Raw genomic sequence first — 22,897 nt, 5'->3', positions numbered from 1 at the left:
TGAAGTGGAAACAATAATAGTAATAATAATAATAATAATAATAATAATAATAGTCAATGTTGTTACTGAACTTTTAACATCTCTACCTTTTTGGTCAGCAGCTTAATGAATTGAACACATTTTCCAAATTATACATTATATGAACTAGAATTGAAGAATGAAATCCAAGATCAAAGATTTGAATTATTTTATAAAAAGGTTTCAAGTATATTTTAGTAAGAATCTTAACTCACATATGGTAAAACTCTTTTTAAAATGTTGAGGATCTTTGTGTTATATAGTTCAAGGGCAGCAGTTGGCAAACTTTTTCTGTGAAGGACCAGAGAGTGAATCCTCAGGGCTTTGTGGGTCATAGGATCTTTGCTGCAGCTACTTAACTCTGCCCCTGCAGGGCAAAAGCAGCCCTGAGAATGTGTAAACAAATGAGCATGGCCCTCTTCCATTAAAACTTTATTTTCTGGCACTGAAATGTGAATTTAACATGATTTTCACATGTGACCAGACATTGTTCTTCTTTTGATTTTTTTTTCCAATCAGTTAAAATTTAAAAAAAAAAAATTCTTAGCTCATAGGCAATACAGAAAGAACAAAACAGCAGGCCAGATTTGACCTGTAGGCTGAAGTTTGCAAACTGGTTACTCTGGAGTGTTTGTTTACCTTGTTCAAAGCCCTTGCTGCTTCCTGCTGTTTGGCATGTTTCTGTCCTCCTCCATTCCACCTTCAAAATCTTATCTAACCTCTAAAGCCCTCCTTAAACAAGTCCTTGATGAAAACGTTCAAGGTGTCCATCTAATGGGAATTCCTTTGAAACCCCGTAGCATTTGTACTTTCTCTGGTTTTACATATGACTACTGAACCTTGTCCAGCTCTTGGCACGCCTAGCCTTCCTCTTAACGTTTTACGGAAGGAGCCCTGTCTTACATATTTCTTATTGACCATGGTGCCCTGCACACAGTAAGAAGATCAGTAATAATGTTTGAATGGAAAGATAACCATGACGTCCTCAATTCCTAGACGTGGGCCCCCGTGGTTTAATAACAGCCTTTAAGTTCCTAACATACATATGACAGACATTGTAAGTATTCATAAGTTTCAGAACACAGATGGATTTCAGTAGCATTAAAATATGAAACTAAGTTTTACCTTGGAGTCAAAAAGAATGCCCACCATGTTGGCAGGGGAGATAGCAGGGAAAGGGCAGGGAAAGGACAAGCGGTGCGGGTTACAGGGCGCAGTCTGCCGGCATAACCCGCTGTCTGCAGGACACAGCTCAGTCCTGTAACTGTCTTCCGAAAGTTGAGAAAAGTATCAGACTTCCCATGTGTCTAAGGTACTGGAACCCGATTACCCTGGGCCACTCCTCAAGACTTTCTGTGTCAAATGGAACTGTCCTACACACCCAGGAAACCCCTGGATCAGAAATTCACCCAGTTTCAGAGAACTCAAGTGAAGACTGTAGTTTTCTATGAAATTTTCATAGTTTTAATCTAACTCTAAATTCCTATTGCACAGAAAAATGAGAAATCTTTAGAAACTGCAGCCATTCTCCCTGAATTCAAATCCTAGGAATGCTTCTTATCAGCTGTATGATCCTTGACGCCTTACTTAACCTCTCCAAGCCACAGTTTTGTCACCCATGAAAAAGAGATGATAATAACAGAACCTAACTCGTGGGGATACTGGGCTGTTGTAAGGATTAGGTGAGTTTATACATGTACGTGTTTAGCACTGGCACGTAGGAAGCACCTATCAATGTTAGCTGTGTATACATGTCACTGCTTATTTGGCTAAGAACAAATCGCATCGCCAATATTAAATAACCTCTAACAAGCCGCAGATAGCCTTGCCTTCAGACATATGTTGTGTTTTATTTGATTCTTGAGATAGAATTACCATGGGAAGAAATTCACAGAAAATAGGAAACAGGCTAGAATTATCGAGTAATTTTTAAAATGCAATAGAAGGAAAACAGCAAGCTGAAAATACATGTATGATTATGTGGCATAGAAAGAAATAGGAAAAAAAATTGAATTCCTGTGGCATTACCACAATTGTATTTCCCAAGCTTGAGCAGAACGTGATGACCAAAATCAGCTTCCATGCATGGGGACAACGGCAGGCCAACTCAATAGCCATACTTACCGCCTTTATCCACCCTGCGGGGACCCGCCTCTTTGCCCTTCACCTTAGCAGTGCTTCCTTCCCAAAGTTTACTCCTCTCCTTCTCCTTTTCTTCCTTGGAAACACGATCCCTGGACTTCTCAGATAAGCCTTCTGCAATCACCTGGGTTCCTTTCTCCGTTTCTTCTTCAAGACCACTCTTCAAGTTCTCCTGTATTGGCAGAGGCTTGGTCTCCACCTCTGCTTTTATGATTTCTTGCTCTTCAGTTTCAGTTTCTAGGGAATCCTCAGTTGGAAGGTGGAATTTCTCCAGCTCATCATTTTCACTCAACTCCTGAGAGGACAAGCTTCTGGCACTTTCATTTGGACTGTTTCGGGCATGGTCTTCCCTGTCCCCCACCGAAGATTCATCTTCACTGCAACTAGAATACGTGTGACTTCTGGATGAGGGCGATGAAGTAGTTTTTATATCTACAAAAAATAAAGAAGATGACTTCATTGTTTTTCCAGAAAGCGAAATTTAATAATAATAATTGTGGGAATTATGTTAGAAATGAATCATACTAAATTTTTAATATAGTTTAGTAGATTTGATACTCTTTTCCCAAATATTTCACATAACTGTCATGATAAAGAAAAACCTACGTAATCTGTGAATCTACAGAAGTTTTCGATAGGAAGTCACATTTAACTGAAAACCAATTTTATTTATTTAGTTTTAGGAAAGCCATTTTAATGGAAAACCTTTGTATGTATCTATTTTTGTTATAGAAGAAATTGAATAATCTTTTACTTGTTCATCAAGAGCACTCATTTTGTTATCATCTTGGATAGCCACAGTATTCTCTGTGCATAAAATTTAAATTTTTATCTACTGTAACACCCCCCAAACTAGTATACCCTGGTCGCTGGGTATGGTAAGAAGATCTATGCATTTGCATGGTAACGAGACACTTAATAAATATTCGAGGTAAAGCTTGTGTGTGCGTGTAGAAGGAGATACTGTCTTTTTCCAGGTTCCCCAGAAGCAGACGTTGAGATGAAGATTCACATGCAAGTGATGTTCTAAGGATATGCTCCAGGAGAAAGTCTTCTGGGTACAGGGGAAGCAGGGCAGGGAAGGGAAGAAGCCAATCAAGGGAGCTATTTCAAGCAACATCTCAGCCTCAGCCTGATCCCATGGGAACCTGTGAAGTCTGAATTATATTCGAATTTTTCCTCCCTTGAGGAAGAAGTTGGGCTTTTATAGGCTGCTCCAGTAAGATGGGGCTGCAGGCCACGCTGTGGGGCATAAACTCCTTGGCACTTCCGCGATCCTTGTGCCTGAGGGTGAAGCAACTCCAGGAGCCCAAGGCCATCCTCTGAAGAAGACAGAGGCTGCAGACACTGGGAGATGGGTGTACAGAATCAGTTAAAAAAAAAGATTCTAGGCGATCTAGGCAGTACACTGACATGATGCTACAGATATGCCGTCTAGAAACTTACCAGAGCCAAATGGTTTAGTACTTACTACCCACAAAAACATTAAAAATCTCCAAGAAAGTAACACACACACTGAATCTCTAGAAGGAAGATGCCACCTGAAAGTCACCGCCTCCACTGCCATGGGTCAAAGAAACACTAACTTGCTTTTGATTTTTTAACCTAATAGATCTGTATTTATAATTGTTTTTTATAACATTTATTTTTCAAATGAAATAGCCCACACTGACAAGCTGCCTAGCTTTCTTGTTTTCTCTTCTCTGTGTGCTCCTGACTCTTTTTTCTGTTTTTTGTTTGTTTGTTTGTTTTGTTTTGTTTTGTTTTTTTCCTGCTTGGCAGCTACACAGATGGCTGTAGCAGCTGATGCAGAATTTAAGGGAAGAAATACCTGTCTTTCCTCTTATTCTCTTCCCTCCAGCCCCAACGGCTCTCCGTGACAGGGCTTAGCATTTTAAGTACAGTCACTGAGACGTATCAGAGTTTCGACAAAGATTTGAGAGATGCTACACAGCAGTAAAAAACAAACTTAAAAAGCCTTTAAGGAACAGAACCCCTTAAGTACCATTCCATTCCTTCTTATCTCCCAACTACCTTGACAGGCACCAGATGACCAGTTTCCCAAGGGAATCATGCACGTGCTTTAGCCACTCATTCTTTCTCTCTGCCTTATGAAACCTGAATGTGCTCTCTGCGGAGCACATAGCAGATCAAGGACAGTCGTCCTCTCTCTTGTTCGTACTAGTTCAGAAAACTCAGGGACTAGGATCTCCACCTCTCTCAAACATCTCACATTTGTTTTTCTAAAAAGGAAAAAACAACTCCTGTTTGCTAGTGGTCTGGGCAGTGGTTTTCGTTAATTGCGCACTTAGCTGGGACGCAATGTTACACTTGCTCTGTGCTTCCAAAAATATCCATATCTACCATCTGAATGTCGACACGTGGACTCTCACTTTTGGCTCTGAGAGTTGTTCACATTAAAAAAATAAATAAATAAAAGAATGCTCCTCTTTCTTTAGTAGCTTCTATTAATTGTATTACTTTACTTCAAAAGGATGAAACATGCTCTGGTTCAATTTTGAGTCCGTCCTTAAAAGAAGAAAGCGGGGAATGAAGTGAATGGCCTCCAAGTGGTGAGGGTACATGGCCCTCTCATATAAACTCATTTCAGTTTTTAAATTTCTCTCTAACCTTACTGTATAATTTCATTTAACTCTCATTTCTTATTCTCATTTTCATAAAGACACTGGGGCAAGATTTTGCTACAAAAAAACTCAAACTGCTTTAGGGCCATGGAATGGGATTCTCAACACTAATTTTATTTGTTCTCTTAGAAATAAAGTTTTTATATAAAAAATTTATATAAAGGAAATTTGGGGCAGATGTGTAAATTGTAAATTGTTTTTCATCATTAGGAGGGAAAAAGTTGCCTTAGAGGCATGTTAGGAAAAAACTCTGCCCCCTATCCAATTCTACCTGTCTCTCCAGTCCTCCCTCCAGGTACTGATGGTAAAGAATCTACTCTTGGTCTTTGTGGTAAGGACATGATCTCACACATTGCCTGAGTGCTTGGCAAAAGCCAGCATGTTTGGTGCCCTGGTGCCACATCCTAAGCACAATCTCTGACTTTTCTCTCTCCACAGTCAGTCAGACTCCAAATCCTCCACTGTCTTCTCTTTCCGTGTCATTGATAACACCCCACTAACATCATTGGACAGGTCTTCCAGACAGAAAATCAATAAGGCAACAGAGATAATAAATGACACAATACAGTAGTTGGATTTGGTTGATATTTTTAGGACATTACATCCCCCAAAACCAGAATATACATTCTTTTCAAGTGCTCATGGAACACTCTCTAGGATCGACCACATACTTGGGCACAAAAGAAGCCTCAACAAATTTAAGAGGATAGAAATTATTCCAAGCATCTTCTCTGAACACAGTGCCATGAAACTAGATATCAACTATAGAAAAACAAATGAGAAAAAAACGACAGCATGGAGACTAAACAACATGCTACTAAAAAACCAATGGGTCTATAATAAAATCAAAGAAGAAATTAAAAAATACCTTGAGATAAACGACAATGAAAACACAACCACACAAAATCTATGAGATCCAGCAAAAGCAGTCCTAAGAGGGAAGTTCATAGTGATACAGGCCATCCTCAAAAAAGAACAATCTCAAATCAACAACCTAACCTACCATACTGTTATATTTCATGTGCTATATGCATACCATGCTGATATTTCATACTGTTATTTTAATGGCATAAGGGCTTGCATTTATTGCATTCAGGTGGGAGTCAGGCTGGTGGTCAGAAAGCATCTGCAGAGTACCAAATCATTATGCTGAAAGACATGCAAAACCATCCCATCAACATTCACAAGATTCTGATCCTATTACAACTGCTCTGCAAGCAATTTCCACGTTTATGGGTTTAACAAAAGCTCAGTGTTGTAAATGTCGCTGCCTTCAGCTACAACTAAAAACATTTCAGTAAACCTATTTTTGACTGAAAAAAAAAAATTAAAATGTGACTAATTATGCAAAAAGAAAATCACAGATACAGATTCTGACCAAAAAAATCCTTACAATCTTCCCCTAATCCTCTCTGGTCCAAGGAGCAGTCAAGCTAAACCGGAGTCCACAGAGTGTGGTTCGCAGCATGCACAATTTCAACTCAGAATGAGCAGCTTTCCCTCGTATGTGCCTGTTCAAGCTCATAGTCAGGCCAAGAAAGGACAAGTGAGATTCTTGAGGTCAGTAAGCCAAGTAAACAAAGTATTTTTGCGACTCTGAGATTTTAAAAGTCTGTAAGACCTACTTCTTCAATTTAGTGGAAAATAGCACAAGTAAAATATTAATCTTTCTTAATAGAAAAAATTTTGCTTAAATTCTTATGTTATTTTCTTTATATTCTGGAAACAGATATTTCTCTCTCTCCCTTTTTCTCTCCCTCTCTCCCTCCCTCTGTCCTTTTTCTCATAAGGAGCTACTTAGTTGTCACCTCTTACTCATAGGCACTATCATCCAAATTGTCCATAAAAGTCTATTCTCAGCGACATGTCACTTTCCCCTCAACCTTATAACATTCATCTGTGACGATCTATTTTCAACTGGTGAATCAGCGCCTGGGGTTGCCAACACAAACACAGAGAAAAAGAAGCTGTCACTCTTTTTAAACGATGGGAAGCCTCACACATCATTCCTAAAGCAGGGTCCTCTCTTAGTCGGTGCTCAGTCCCTGGCACTCCATCACTCGCGGGCTGCTCAGCACAGTGTATTCATCAAGGCGGGCCGATGCAGTTGTTAGCTGGCAGTTTAAATGGGGCCGACTTGTCACCAGAGTGACAGCCTGGGCAATTGTTTGCCCTCTGGGAACAGGTGCAGGCAGGTTCAAATGAAACACATCCAAATACTAACAGCAAGATCCTTAATCATGTCAATAAAAAGGATGTACTGGTGTCTAGGATTCAGTGGTCACAATATGCCTCTTACACTTTTGAAGATGAAATGCTGTCTGGCTTTTCAATAGAGTGTTCCAAGGGATCTATCCTGCCATTATCACTTTTCATACACACTTCTTGTTTGCTGGATGAAATCTGTAATTCTGATACTCCGCATGCTAAAAAGCATGTTTTTGAATAACAAGGGGTCAGGTTATCAAAATAAAGGGATGGCAAATAAAAGAGCCTGGATGGAGGTGGAGGAAAGAAACAGTAATAAGCAATGAGATTTTATTTCAGAATAATGGCAAAGTTTTAATGTAAATATCAAGGACGCAAAGGAACTCTTAAAAAGGATTGTTGAATAATGTCATTTTTGAAAGCACAAAATAAAAGAGTTAGCCAATTTAATTTTTGGTTCTTAAACTTCCCAACATTGTGGACTAGATTTTATACATTCTGATAGCTTTCATTACATGTCTATTTAAAATATTATATATTCTGCAGCCACATAGTGCAGCTCTCTATGATGTTTTGAATAAAATTCCAATAATCATCATATAGTGTAAATGTAACTAGATATCGTAGCACTAGCAAAAGTATCTTCATATTCTTAATGTTAAACAATCATGTAAGTGCTTAATATTCACAAAATATCTTTTAAGACATTACCTCTGTGAGGAATCACAGAGACAATGTACAGTCCTAGCTTTTATAGTATAATTAATTTGTGTGTTATTAACTTGTGCAATTAATTTAAGGTGCAAAATGTAACACGAATGAAGCAATAAGTGAAAAATGAACTACTGAATGACAGAGTTTAATAATTTAAAGAGCTCAGGGGAGGCTGCTGACGGAGGAGAGTCTTGTGGAGGAGGAGAGGGTGAGCTGGAACTGAGCAAAAGGCCTGGGAGTGGAAGGGGAAGCCCATCCAGGGAGGAGAAAGGTCAATTTGGGTAGAATTAGAAAATGTCCATTTTAATTTCCTCCGTTTAAAAACCAAATGAATCAAAAAAAAAAGAAAAAAGATGCTAAAAAATAGGATAAGATGAAGAATTCAAGATAAATGCCTCTAAATTATACATTCTTTTTTTAACTCATTTTTTATTGACGTATAGTTGATTTATGATGTTAGTTTCAGCTGCACAGCAAAGTGATTCAGTTATACATATACAGATACATATTATAACAGACACACAGTACTGTATATAAAATAAACAACAGGGACCTACTGTATAGCACAGGGGACTATGTTTAATTTCTTGTAATGAGCTGTAATCAAAAAGAATGGAAAAAACGTGTGCGTATATGTATAACTAAACTGTGCATTCTTAAGGAAACAAAATCCTCTTATTGGGGGGATTTGCTTTAATTCTAAATAAGAGAATAGTTTCTGATTTGAAGTAATGTTACACTGTTTCTCCAAAATCCAGGCTCTGAAGTCTGCATCTTGGCCCCACCCTTTTCTGGCTGTGTGAGTTACTTCATCTCACCACTTCCAAGTTTCTTTATTTATAAGATGAAGATAAAAAGAAAAAGTACCTGCTTTTTAAGGTTGTTTGAGGTTAATCAGATAATTCATGTAAAATATTTAGCACAGTGCTTAGCACAAAATTGAGTCTTAATAAACAATACCTATAGGATGTTTTTCTAAACACAGGATTCCAATTATTCAAATGCAAGCAGAATTCACTGTTAAAGCTTATCTATCACTGTCAGTTATTCAGTAATTACAGGTCTAAATGATTAAAGCTTTCCCTCCAAGTAACATCCAAGTACTGCCTACATCTTTGTCTGTTTGAACATAAAAAATAACTCTGTCTTGGAAAATATCGACTTGATCCCAAAAAAGCAAGTTGAATACGGAGTATAAAGATAATCCCCAGATGACCATGTATTGAAATAATGTACTGACTCTTCATGAACTCAATACTTGGTCATTCCCCACCATTATTGAAGAAATGAAAAATTGAGTTCTTTGTGTTCTGAGCCAGTTATAATTATATGCAAACACTTGCAATCCTTTCCCAGGTTCAAGTCATTTATATAGTCTCTTTAAAATTTGATTCAGGTGACATGACTTTTCCATAGAATTCTTTAGCTTTTTCTATACCATACAGTAGGAATATAAACTTAAATTCAATATTGGCATTCAAATTGAGAAAAAAGCTTATATGTTGGGCATGTCTGGAAACATAAAATGTAAGTATTAAGAGAAATTATAGAAAAGGCCTAATTTAAAACTTCACAAAAACATTTCAAAGCCTGTTCATTAATATTGACTAGTTCTTTCAACTATATTAAAAATGGCAACAAATCTTATTTTCAAATGTACTGAAAGTTAACATCATTCTAATTTTTCACATTGTGCTTCGCTCCTTACTTTGACTGTCAGGAAGCACAACTAAAATTTTAGTTGGAGTGCAGTCATGGTCTCACGTACAGTTATCTAGTAGAATTCTCTTCTCTCTTACTCTAAACAATTTCTGTTCTTTTCTTTTACTGCCTTGTGTATGTGTGCATGAAATTTTAGAATAGGTTTCCTTGAATTCTTTCTTGAAGGGAATGTACTATAAATATTTGCTCTTGTGATTACTTGATTACTTTATTTACTCTTGTTTTGCACTATCCTAATATATTCCTTGAAATAAAATTTTAAGATTTTATACAGAAAAAATTTAAGAGGTGAAAAAACTAGGGAAATAAATAGCAATTCAAAAAGTCATCATAATATGACCTCATTCTCTAGTCTAAAGCAGACTACAAAAGACATACACTTACTTAAATATAAGAGAGTTATTGTACTGTAGTTACTGTATTGTACTACTGGTAAATGCCAGGAATGTACCAGGAAAGATCTCTGATTTACTAAGAAACACATAGCCTTGGCCAAATTCTCTTACAGGACAAAGCTGGAAATGGGTTCCTTCTTTGGACCTTAGTTTGATAACTTCAGATTTTTTAAAAAGTCTTAAAAATTTAAGTTATGCCTCAGATGATGACAGTTTTTGTTTTGTTTGTTTCTTTGTTTTTTCTTTTTTTATCTATCTGAAAAGCTCGATATTTTCCCTGTGAACATTGAGTCATTTTAGGCTTGAAGACTGTGAGGGGTGCAAAGTTGCCAAGAGTGGTAATCCTTCCACAAGCTAAAATGCCAGCATTCGGTGTTCAAGGTAAGTTAAGATAAATAAAGGAAGGAAGGAAGGAAGGAAGGAGGAATTTTCAATTTTTCCTTTAATTGAATGGGAGCTACTTCTCATTTTTCCAAAACCACAAAAATGGTGTGTGTGTGTGTGTGTGTGTGTGTATGTATGTATATATGTGTATATAAGAGGAGATAGTTTGAGGTTTTTTTTAAAGTAGGAACTTTCTAAGTAAACAGAAGATGTGTCACTACAAGCTTTACCGGACCCCCTGCTGAAAAACCCCAGCAAACTAAGGAAAGAGGAAGGGGTAAGGAGTGACCCCTGACTTGGGTATCTACGGAAGACCAGCAGATGAGCGGCCTCTGGTGAGGGAACCAGGCTCTAAACATTCCTTGAGAAAGGATGACCTCATTAAGTAAAAGGAAAAGTAATGAGTACACTGTGTCACGTGATAAGCTAGGCAGCCTGCCCTGTTGCTTCTCCTCCAGTTCACTCCCAGAGAATCCGTCACCTTCATCTTTCACGTTGTCGTCAGCATCTGGTGCCTTCGGCGACGAGGTTTCGCTCTCCTTCTCAGGGTCTAAGAGACCCGTTTCATCATCTGAGGGTGGCTCTGACATTCCACTTGTTCGACCGTCCGCCTGTCCGCCTTCATTAGCTGTCTCATCTCGTTTCTCCTCAACTTCGAAATCTTCTTCATATTCTGAGAAAAGAAAATCTCCACTATGACAAGGAAAACAGAATCCCTAATGCTCAACCCATGTCACTCTAATGAGAACTTTGACTCCATTCTCCTCTCCTCTCTGGGTCCTTTCTTCGCTTCTTTTTCACACAATTAGTGAACATGCAAAACTAATAGCAAATGATCAAAGACTGCAGTCAGTTACACAGACAAGAGCACCAAAGAAATGACGCTCCAAATGGCAAGCCTGAAACCTGATAACAGTTCATTTACAAATGGACGTCGTCATCTCCAATAACCAAAGTGGACAAGAGAAGAACTTGGTAGAAAACAATACATTAGAAATAAATTAAAAATGAAGAGAACAGGGTTATAATAATGAAAGTTAATTTGGAGATCCAGTGAGTTCATATTTCACAGGATGAATGTTCAAAATATTTGGATATCAAGTTAATGAATAGTGAAGTGGAAGAAATTCAATTAATCAAGTCCAAAAGTCTTGGGAAGTAACACCGTGACTAGCATAATCTTTGAGAGGGACAAATGGACAGCAAGAAAAGGCATTATGAAGGAGTCTCTACCTCGGCCAGAATGGAAACCCTATGCTATTCATCCCTACAATCAATAAAATAATTACACTCCAAGGATAAAAATTCTCATCAAACAGAACATTCCTGTCACAGTCATGAATTTGCTTCATTCCCTACAGAAGTGCAACACATCTGTAGCAGAAAAAGGGAACTGTCACATCAGATAAACGCCAGCTGTCCCCCGTGGTTATAATTTTTCACCTTTCATATTTAATTGTTTCCCTTTTTCTTCCCCCCAAAACTAAAAATCTTGAAGTGACAACATGCCAAGGATAGAGAGCAGAAGGATTTCATGCAGAACCAATTAGGTAAGTAAACAATTATCTTTAAAATAAAAATTACAAGGAAAAGAAAGGTTTCCCTGTTCTGTGTGTTTTAGGAATTAGTCTGGTTTCTTCAGCAGTGGGGGCCTCTCAGGTAATTACTTGAGAGCTGTCCACTTTGCCACAATGAAAGAAACTTAATTTAGAAATACATGCCCTAGTGGGGAGGGTATATGGTATACTGCATGCTTAGCATGCAGGATGTTGTAGGCTCAATCCCCAGTCCCTCCATCAAAATAAATAGATAAATAACCTAATTGCCTCCCCCACAAAAAATAAAAAAATAAAATGCATGCCCTGTGCATATGAGGAAAGCTCTGTTAATGCAGAGAATGTATGAGGGCGATGTGTGAAGAAAAGTGAAATCAGAAACTGTAATGGAAAAAGGCAAACAGAACTCATCACCAGAAATTTTTCATGAAAGAGGTTTAATATGGAGAAAGAGAAATGCGAACGATTATCGATAAAACAATATTATAAAATAAGCAAGAAGATGAAGAATTTGGTTTATGACATGATGCAAACAGGAAATGCTCATAAACACAAATATTTTGATCTGAATATCTCAGGCCACGTAATAGGACAGTTCCTCACTTGACCCCATTAGCCATCAATCAACAAGCCTTTACTGAGAACCTTCTATGTGGGAAAGGATGAAATTGCCAGATAAGGACATTACACTAACACAACCCCTGCCATTAAGAAATCTCCAATTTTTGTTGAGGAAATAAGACATAGGTACACAAGAAATACTGTACTCATGTTACAGTAGTTTTTATATGTGGCCCCCAGTAATGTTAGTCTTAACACTATTGGGCTCGATTGCAATGGATTTTTCGATAGGACTCATGATCAATCATGTGAAGTAGTTTCAAATAAGTGGAAGAGAATCAAAGGGTGGAAAGTCATTTGGAGATTGTGGAAGATTTCCTAGAAGAAGCAGTTGAGGTTAGCCACAGAATACACACACACAGAGGAACACCTCCACGTATCACTTTACAGATACTTGCTACTGGTCACAAGATAAGCAGGGGCCAGGCAGCACGTGGGTAAATTGCCGCAGTTTCACCGACAGTATGACACAGTGATGAAATCTGAGGGATTCGGAGTCGGGCAGTCATGTGCCCAAGTACCATTTAAAATACTCAGCCATGTGACCTTTGTCAATTTCCTTAACATCTTTAAACTTCAGTTTCTTCATCTGTGACACGGTGGTACCCGCTCACAAAGCCGTGGTGAATACTAAAAGCAATAATCCCCCAAATATGCATACTACAGTGCCACGGACAGCGGGTACCTAACAGATGTCAGAGGCTGGTAGTTACCATGACTGACGGGGCAGGCGGGGCGTGGAGGGGGCTGGTTGTAGAACAGGAGAAGTCACACACAATAGGTGCTTTATGGACAGCAATGCACTATAGTGGAGGTACCTGATTAAAATCAGAGAAGTGTCCACAACTGACACACAATTATAGCTCCATAACTGAAGCAGAGCACAAAATGGAAGGACCATGCAGTGAACCACAAAGACCAATCCCCACATCCTATTTGGCAGAAGCTTCAATGTTTTCTCTCAAAATAGGAAATTCAGGGCTGCCCTGGCTTTGTTCCACCCACCACTATCATCACACTTAAATCTTAGCCTCTATAAGCCACGAGCGAGCACTGTGCTAGCATCATGGCTCAGAGCACAGCCCCTCTGGGTCATCTCCTCGAGTTTTCAATATGAATGAACTAGCAGCATGCTTCTAGATTCCTTTTCATAATTTCTTCTATTTCCCCAGCTCATCTTCCTTCTTCCAGAGAATGTAATTAGCTTGTTGTTTACCATCCCCACTAATGAGGAAGCAAGTCAACGTGAGGTCAACCTCAATCCAGCTGCAACACGCCCTGGCTGACCTCCACACAGGCTTCTCACTGCCCTGACCATCACCGACTATTCTACAGAGAGCTGAAGACTTGCTGCTGCTGTTTCTTCTTCTTTTTCAATGAAAATGGGCATTTAAAGTTCATGAACGAGACACAGAACGAGACACAGAAGAAGAATCTTGGAAAAACTGTATTATATGCATAAAGTATGTTACTCACAGCCCTCGCCATGTTGGTTTAAGGAAAAAAAACGCCCCAAATGGAAAGCCTCTATTGAACATGGTCCCGATAAACCTACCTACATGTCCTGAGAATTAAAACACATCCCATTTGTTCATCTCTCTGCTGCTGCTATCTATAGATACTTCAAATTTCAGTCTAAAATCATAATAAAGACTAGAAAGGGTCATGGAGACAGGTAAATTGGGTCAAAGTGAAATCTTTTTTAGATAATCACACTGTTTCAGTAATAAACAAAGTACAGTGCTATAGTAACCCTGTAATTATCCTCTTGGATTTCTGAAAACACTGGGCAGCAACTTGGTAAGGCCAGGAAGAAGAGACCTAGGATCTGCCCCTTTCCAGATGCCAGCCTTTCCACGGTCATCCCAGCCCTTCCATGGTCATCCCAGCCCTTCCACGGTCATCCCAGCCCTTCTGCGGTCATCCCAGCCCTTTCATGATCATCCCAACCCTTCTACGGTCATTCCAGTCCTTCCAATAGTCATCCTAGTCCATGGTTATTGCTCCTCTAATCTGGGCTTTGTCCCACAATGTAAGAAAGACACTAAGGCAGCATTCCCTTTCTGATTCTTTGGACATATTGCCCACAACCATGTGGCATCAAGGATAGCTTATACAAACTAGCAGGTTGTATGCACAGTGGTTGAAAGTTTGGGCTTTAGAATTAGAGTACCCCAGGTATTGAAGGCTAGCAGAGTCTGCCACCCCAAACCACCACTTGGGCATAAGGATTATTTTGAGCTGAAGGCAGTTCAGAAGAAGTAAATGTAAGAAAAGCTCTCTGCCCTCCCCCTAGTTCCCTAAAAGCAGGATATACATTTTTGAAGGTGTCTCCCCTCCCCTCTCTCCCAGGAAGGACAGAAGTTAATCATAAGGGACAACTCTGGATCCTTATCAGCCCAGAGATGGCACCAGAGGAATCAACGCAACAAACATCACTAAAACCAGCACTTATCTACCATGAATTTCCTCATATATCTACCTTCCCACAATCTGCTGCCCCTAGAAGCTCAGAGTCCTTTTCCTTTGCCTTTTCCTTTTCGAAAAATGCACTTCTGTTTTGTTAAGATGCCATGTAAGCCCAAGTTTTAACCACCCCTTGGAGTTACTGAGCTCTGAGCGCTCCCATGTGCATGCACGGTGCACCTGCTCAGAGACTTCTGTTTGCTTTTCCCTTTCTAATCTCTTTTGTTGATCTAATTTACAGCTAATGAACCTAAGATGGATAGGGAGAACACAGTTTTTCCTTTCCGATCATGTGAATCCTAGTTCTGCTTCTTTCTGTATGTATGTCTGTGCCTCAGTTTCTTAACCTGTAAAATGGAGAGAGTAATATCTACCAAATCAAAAGGTGAGGATAAGATGAAATCGTGTGTGAACTTTTATTATTGTTATTATTATGTGTGTGAGTGTGTGTATGTGTGTTTAGAGGTGGGGAGAAAGAAAAAGAAGAGGGGGAGAAGGAGGCAGAGGAGGAGGAAGAAGGAGAGGAGGGAGGGAAGCAAGAGAAGAATAAGAAAACAAGAAAGTCAGGCAGGGTCCAGGACCCCAGGCTCACGGGCACTGTTTTTAGTTTTGGAATATTTTATCACCACATAATCATGTAGGCTGTGCCTACCTGATGCCACAGCAAATACATTCAAATACTTTTAAAACATAGGCAAAATTCTATTTGGTGAAAATGGTCTCTCCCTGCAGAAGTGAACAGAGCCTCTGGCTCACTCAGACACAAAGCCCCCGCCCCGCCTCCCCCACAAGCACCTTCAACCCTTGGGGGTCAGGCCCGCCCTCCTCTCAGGCAGGCGACGCAGAACGCCTTGCATGTAACAGCGTTGTCTGATGATCAGAACTGAGCACCATCATTCAATGCAGAGTTACTTTTGCAAATTTTTATAATCACATTTTAAAGACGTAAAAAAAAACAGCAACACCAATGACAAAAACAACCCTGTGTTGTTCATTACCGTATTTAAGTATGTTTTCTCGGTCTTCTTCCCAAGCATCTTGCCCTTGTTCCCCTTTCCGTTCCATTTCTTCCACGGCGGTTCTCACTTCGTCGACCCCCATGTTTAGTTCTTGAGCTGAAAAAATGACGGAAGCAGAGGCTTTGCTCCCTTCCGTCTCTTTCCTTCTTGGTATCAGGTACTCTCTCTCCTTCCTCAGTTTCCCTTCACCTTTCTTCGGTTCCTCTCTTCTCTCAATACTCTTCTCTTTCCTCGGTTTTGGTGAGGTTGTTTTCTTGTCAAGGCCCATTGCAATAATGCACCTATGACAAACATTGACGCAAAGGGTTTATTAACCAGGACAGACAGCACAGGGGACTGCGAAGCTCTTTCAAGCGCTTCTCTCTCCTTCCAGTAAGAAATGTCACAAGAAACATTTTTATTACCATATACATCGTTCATTAAAATACACTACTTTCTCTGTATTAATACTAAAATCTTGTAAACACAACAAATTCTTCAGTTTCACCCACAGTAATAAACGAGAGAAAAAGGCAACTTAACAGCTAAGAATGATAGTCTCAAACTAAACTTTTCGCATTAAAGTATACTTTTGACTTATAACAGGGTCATATATATACATATTTGTGTATATATATATATATATAATTTAAATCTTACATAAGAATTATGTGATAAAACAATATTCAGGTTTATAAATAAAAGGAACCTGAGATAAAAAAACATCACCAGAAGAAAGATGCCACTCAGTCTTCGATAATTTATTATTCCAACAACACAACAACAAAAAGACTTACACACAAGGTTGAATCTAATTAATTATGATTGATTTTTTTAAGAAACACGGACAGTCAAATATTGTTGTGCCCTTTAAATAAACACTTCAGAAGCCTGAACGCTTATTTTAATAGAACTGTCATTATTACTTGTAGAATGGCCTTTTAAACCCTGTACCACAATTTTTTGGTGATTTTTGCCACAAATAAACTTCTGTTCTTTGAAAATGGCAATAATCTGTAGAGGTCATAAAGTTATTCTAAGTCAAATCTGGTGGGCCAGGAGATGATCTGAATGTATTAAGACATTAAAGAATGTTTTTTAAAATCTGTTATAACAAAAGTAACATGAATATGTTCTCCTATAGCTTTTTTTCGTGCTCTCCAGTTAATATCAAAATAGGAATTCCAATGATGATAATACATACGTTAATAAAAATGATGATTATGATAATAGTAGCAATGAGCTCTCCCTGAGTGCCAGGCTGTTTGCTGGGAACTTTATATACGTTGTCGTACAGGAGACATTACCCCACAGGCCAGTAAGTTAGGAACTAGCATCACCACTTTGCAAATTAGGAGACTGAGGCTTAAAGAGCTCCATGACTTGCCCAAGTCCAGCCAGCAGGTTAGTGACGGCGCTGGATTCCGGCTCACCACCTCACGCTGAAGCACAGCCATGTTGCTAGGTCACAGGTGCACCCGCTCGGATGACTCGTCACACAGACGGACGCTGCACTGCTGGGCTGACCGCCAGGCCAGGCGCTCACCCTCTCCCCACCAGAGACTAACACAACCTGAGATGTTGTCGCCGAGGCCTAGACACAAACCCTGACCTGAAAGAGGTGCTTGGCAGTTACCAGTCTCCACACTCCTCTCCCCTAGAACATCCCACGTCCCCGCCTCTCCACATCACGTGAGTAGGTGAGAGGCGATCACAATGCAGTTAAGACCTGCCACTCCAGGAAGAACAGAAACAACGTGTAAAATCTGAAAACAGCCTCGTGGTGACTCAAATCCAACGGCAGTCTCTTCAACGGGAGGTTTCACTACATCTCAGCCGTCCCTAGACTGGCAACGGCACAGGAACCGAGCTTAGTTTTGCCAACGAGCAAATACGAGAGCTTAGTTACCCCGCTTGCCCTTTCACTACCTCCTCATAAAGTAAAACTAAAGGGACTGGCACTCAGAGTAACTACCAGCTGTGAAAAACGGGAGGGAAAGAACACACTCACTTCACCTATATTAAGAATGATAAGTATTTCTTGACTATAATGACAATGTACTTAGCACATTGCTTTCCTTGGAATAAAGGTGTCATGAATCTTCAGAGACTATCACTACTAGCACTGCCTTCTGTTCAAGCTGTTCCTCCCTTATCAATGGCAACACCAAACCCATCGATTTGGAGCCTCTGATACGCTGTTGCGTTTAGTTTATGTGATGACTGTGTGGAGGCTTTGATGCCTCCTTACTGCATGCGTAGACTTTTTATTGCCCATCTGCTTAAGGGAATTGGACAAACAAAGTGGGTAACATCTGTGCTCTCCTCGTCACTGACTACCTATTTGACTTCGGAGTATAATTCGAGGTGTTGATTCTGATTACTAAAGCTCAGAGCAGTCTGCATTCTACTTGGCTAGGCAATTCTTCTTCCTGTGTTTCGCTCTAGCAACGGAAAATGACAACCATGCCTCTCCAAATAGTTCCCATGATTGAGGGACCAGTACGAGGGTGGGACCTCCACACTCTGGAAGGGACCACTGCTGAGCTCTCCTGGTTTCCTGCTTTAAACAAGTAATTCCAAACCAATCTTTAGAAATATAATTCTCTATTGGTTTATTCTACCATGCCCTCCTTTTCATAAGAAGAGCTCTAGGAGCCAATATTTTTAAATGAATTAAAATTAATTTAATTTTAACAAGTTGGGGAAATGAATGCCTACCCCTCTAAATAACTAAAGAAAAGTATTATTATGGATGTGACTCCAAAAAAAGTTATGTAAGTGATAGCAGTCTCCTTAGAGATAGTTTTCAACCTTCACTAGAGTGCTGCAATGTTGGTGTTTCTGGAGTAGTCAGAGTTGTCTCAGGTAGGGCAGGTAGGGCAGAGCCAAACAGGCAAGGTTCTCACCTGCCCATCCCTGTCCCATTTGAAACAGTCTGCCTCGACTTCCACCTGATGGGCAGTAGGGAGACATCAAATGACACCACTCCATTCTACCCTGGACATTCACAGATTATACTTGAAGAAATGGTTATAAAGTTAACAAAAATTGAAAACCAATGTCCTATGAGAATTGTGCACTTTAGTTGAGGGTAACAGAACTTACTCTGAAGTATCACAACCATTTTGTTTTTATTTTTGAAAAGATCAAAAAGAGAAGCTAGAGGGAACCAAGTGAAATCATATGAAGAATTGTACGGAAGCTAGTAAGTGTTGGATAGGAGAGTAGATGTCATCAACTGGCAGATTTTGGTACTGATGATTAAACCTCCAAAAAAGTGTTTAGGACCAAACATCGACAGTTTGGATTTATAGAGTAATTCCCAAAGAATGAAATGTGCTCACACACGGATGGATTGTGTATAAACTCATTAGATTTCTTGGGAGGTAAACAGAAATCTGGGAAATGACTTGCCCACAAATATGGAGAATGCATATTTGACTTGGGAGAGAAAAGCAACTTCAGGTGGGTCCTACGTACATCTGGGCATTCCTACCACATTGCCCTAGACCATTCACTGTCCCACTTGCTGGATGACTCTTTCACACTTCTTCTCTCTCCTAAAATTTCCATGTCCCTCCTCCCTCAGCCTTAACCTTGGCTGATGAATTCTTATTTGACTGGAAAATAGAAACAATCAGCAGGGAACTTCCAGATGGTCCCAATACGTCCACCAACTTACCTGTCTCTCTCTGCTCTATGCCGCCTTTCTTCCTGTTACTATAGAAAAATGTTTCTCCTCATCTAAGACTGACACCTCCATTCAAGCCCTCGATCCCATCTCCTCTAGTCTACTCAAGCACTTTGCTCCAGCAATTTCTCTCTCTGTGCCATGCTTGAGAATTTTTTTTTCTTTTCTAGGATACCAATCCTATCTCTCAGCATATAACCATATTATAATATTTCCCATCTTAAAAAAGAATATGCCCCCTTGGACCCCTATATCCTTCATTCTGGCTGCCACCCAATTTCCATCCTTTTTAGCAAAACGGCTTAATAAGAGTTATCTATCACCTCTGGCCTTAGCTCTTCCCCAATTACTTCTCAAACCCACTCCAATCAAGCTTGCATTCCCACCACAACACTGTAATAACCTGGGCCAAGATCACCAATAACCAACACATTGCCGAGTCATGCTCCACCCTCAGTCTACGTTGGCTTCACCTGTCCACACATTCGACCCAGGTGATCATGCCCTTATTCTTTACACACTTGGTGCATTTCCAGGACATTGCATTCTCTGGATTCTCTGTCTAATCACTGGCTTTCCTTCCTAGGCTTTTTCCTGGCTCCTCTTTATCGCCCTCACCTTTGAACTGAAGTGACCTGGAGCTCATTATTCAGACATCTTCTCTTTCTGCATTCCATCCTTAAACAATCTCATCTCATCTTATGACTTTAAATGCCATCCATATATAAATCCTTCTCAAATTTGTATCTCCAGACTGGATCTCTGACTAGACCCCAGATTCACAGATCCAACTGCCTCCTCAACATCTCTGCTTGCACATCTCGTGAATGCCTCAAACTTAGTGTGTCCAAACCCCAAATCCCCTCACTTAGCTCCCAAAACTGCATCTTCCACAGTCTTCCACATCTCCGTACATGTCAGCTGGACATCTTTCTAGCTGTTCAGGCCAGTAACTTTTCAATCATCTTTGACTTTGCTCTTTATTTCATGCCCTGCGTCCACTCCATAAATAAATTTTATAATCCCTAACTTCAAAATGCATCTAGAACCCAATCACTTGTAACTCTTCCCACCATTCCCTCTCTTCTCTGGATTAAGGTAGTTTCTCCCCTTCCCCCACCCTCCCTGGTATATTATCCCCACAGGTGTTACTGTCAGATCATGACAGGCCATTGCCCTGAACCCACCATAGAGGCTTCCCATCCCCCTCAGAAGAAAAGTCAAAGTCTTTGCAATGACCTAGGGAATCCGTATGACTTGACCCTACTGTCTTTCTGCCCTCAGCCTCTATCACTGTCCCATTGTTTACTTTTGTTCCAACCACACTAGTTTACATACATCAAGCATAATCCTGCCTCACACCCTTTATACATATGTCTCCTCTACCTGAAAAACTATTTGGAAAAGGAGACATTTTGCCTGGTTTCTGCTAGAAAAGCATCTTATCAGAGAGGCTTTTACAGACTATTGTACATACAATAATACTGACCTCTGACCCTTGTCTCCAGTCCTCCCACTATCTCTCATCCCCTGTTTGTATGCACCATGTTCATTACCATCTGACATACATTAATTGGTTGGTTTATTACTGGTGTATTGGTATATTATTTGCCTTTCTCCTATCAGAAGAGGCTCCATGGGGACAGGTTCTTTGGATGGTTCACTCCCATGTTCTGGCTTGGCAAAGAGTCAATTCTCCATGAGTATTGTAGGAAAAACTTAAAGAAAGCCTTCAAGCAAATCCTGATTTCAAACAGAATGTCCAATATGAAAGCTGATAAATAATAGTCATAAACAACCTTTTATCACGTGTTTTGTTATGCTTGAGACTGACATCAGAGGCAATGAGAGTGAGGATTGGGCCACACCATAATGCAGGCACATCTCTAATGTGCATAACTTATAACATCCAACTGTGTACACCAGATGCTTGACACATGTTTGGGGGCTCAGCCCAAAACCAGTTATTAAGAGGAATAAGAAAAAATAATCTTTCTCATTCCCTGCAGAAACAGAACTTAAAGCATTATGAGGAAAGGAAGAGATAGAGAAGAAACAAAATTTGAAACACTACCAGTTTTTAGCCTCACTATATAATAAATCTGGAAATCTAATGTATATCTTATGATTTAGGTACAACACACAAGATTGTGATAAACAAATTTTAACTTAGAAATCTTAGGCTCATCTCCATTGATATCTTTCTTAAGATATCTTTCTTAAGATACTGATATACATCAGTAAAGCAAAAAAAGAAAAATGTAGCAAAGCTCGCCCTCTACCAAAGGACATGCGTTTCCATACTTGTAGCAAGGAGACGATCTCTCGACACACACAAACCCAAAGTAGCCTCGTTTGCCTCCAAGTCTGGAACCTTTTCGATGCTTATATTCACAGCAGGAACTTAACCTGTTCACCTGTATCCCATTCAGGAAAAAGGTGAGACTGAAGGGGAAACCGTGGTGCCTTTTGGAAATAAACTGGAAGGTCTCTGGAATTTAAAAAGGAAATATGTTAGTAAAAGCAACTGAATTTGTTTGAAATGTTCTAAATCACATTTTTCTATAAGTACAATATTATGTTCTAGATCTCCTTTTTAACTTGAGGACAATTTTTCAATCATAAAAGCATACTCAATTACCTTTATATATAATAAATACTCCAAGGCATTATAAAAACTGTTTGATTTGTAATAAAATAATAATACCTAAAATTCTATGAGCATTTACAATGGCCAGGCATTATGCCTGATTATCTTGGGTGTGTTATTCCTCAACAACCATGTGAAGTGCGAATATTACTGTCACTAGTTTCTATAACACAGAAGGAAACTTAGGTTTAGAGGAATTCAGTAATTTATCCAAGATCATACAGTAAATAGGAGAGTGAGTGTTTGAATCCAGATTCCATGCGTCCATCTTGCTATGTTATCCACCAATAAAGTACACGACAAAAGGCTACTGTGAGCTCAGAAGTGCTTTTAAATAATTTTTTATTTTTAGCTGTGACTTGGAACATCCTAATACATATATGGATGAGGCAGAATTATTCCATCTCCAATCCATTCTCAGTTCTGCCTGGATTAGGGGCCCTTCTTGCTCCCCCACCTACCCCAATGTCCCACAATAAATTAGAAACCACTGCTTGCAATTAACAATTTTCAATCAGGCCAAATCTCTAAAATGCTCTTTGAAGAAGTCTCAGCCTAGACACCCCAAACCCCAACTTGGAGAAGCGCTTTTTATAGAGTGACTCAGAACCCTACTTCTCATCATACTTCTAATGTCACGTCCCACAAAGGAAGTCTCCCTGGACTCTTCCACTTCCACCAAAA

At 39.6% G+C, this 22,897-nt stretch overlaps 1 protein-coding gene across 7 annotated transcripts in view; it reads right to left on the bottom strand.

The window, feature by feature from the left end:
• ERICH3 (glutamate rich 3) overlaps positions 1 to 22,897 on the bottom strand; it is a 104,104-nt gene that overhangs the window by 17,802 nt on the left and 63,405 nt on the right. For all 7 annotated transcript variants that reach the window (XM_074376235.1, XM_074376234.1, XM_074376236.1 and 4 more), the window contains 4 exons: positions 21,868 to 22,054; positions 15,870 to 16,171; positions 10,710 to 10,901; positions 2,143 to 2,592 (listed from right to left, as the gene is read on the bottom strand). In XM_074376235.1, coding sequence (XP_074232336.1) covers positions 2,143 to 2,592; positions 10,710 to 10,901; positions 15,870 to 16,171; positions 21,868 to 22,054 — 1,131 coding nt within the window. The remainder of the gene's footprint in view (positions 1 to 2,142; positions 2,593 to 10,709; positions 10,902 to 15,869; positions 16,172 to 21,867; positions 22,055 to 22,897) is intronic.

Source organism: Camelus bactrianus, chromosome 13 (assembly GCF_048773025.1).
Source record: "Camelus bactrianus isolate YW-2024 breed Bactrian camel chromosome 13, ASM4877302v1, whole genome shotgun sequence".
NCBI lineage: Eukaryota > Metazoa > Chordata > Mammalia > Artiodactyla > Camelidae > Camelus > Camelus bactrianus.
The sequence above is the reverse complement of the archived record's forward strand: the minus strand, read 5'-3'. Positions and strand labels throughout refer to the sequence as shown.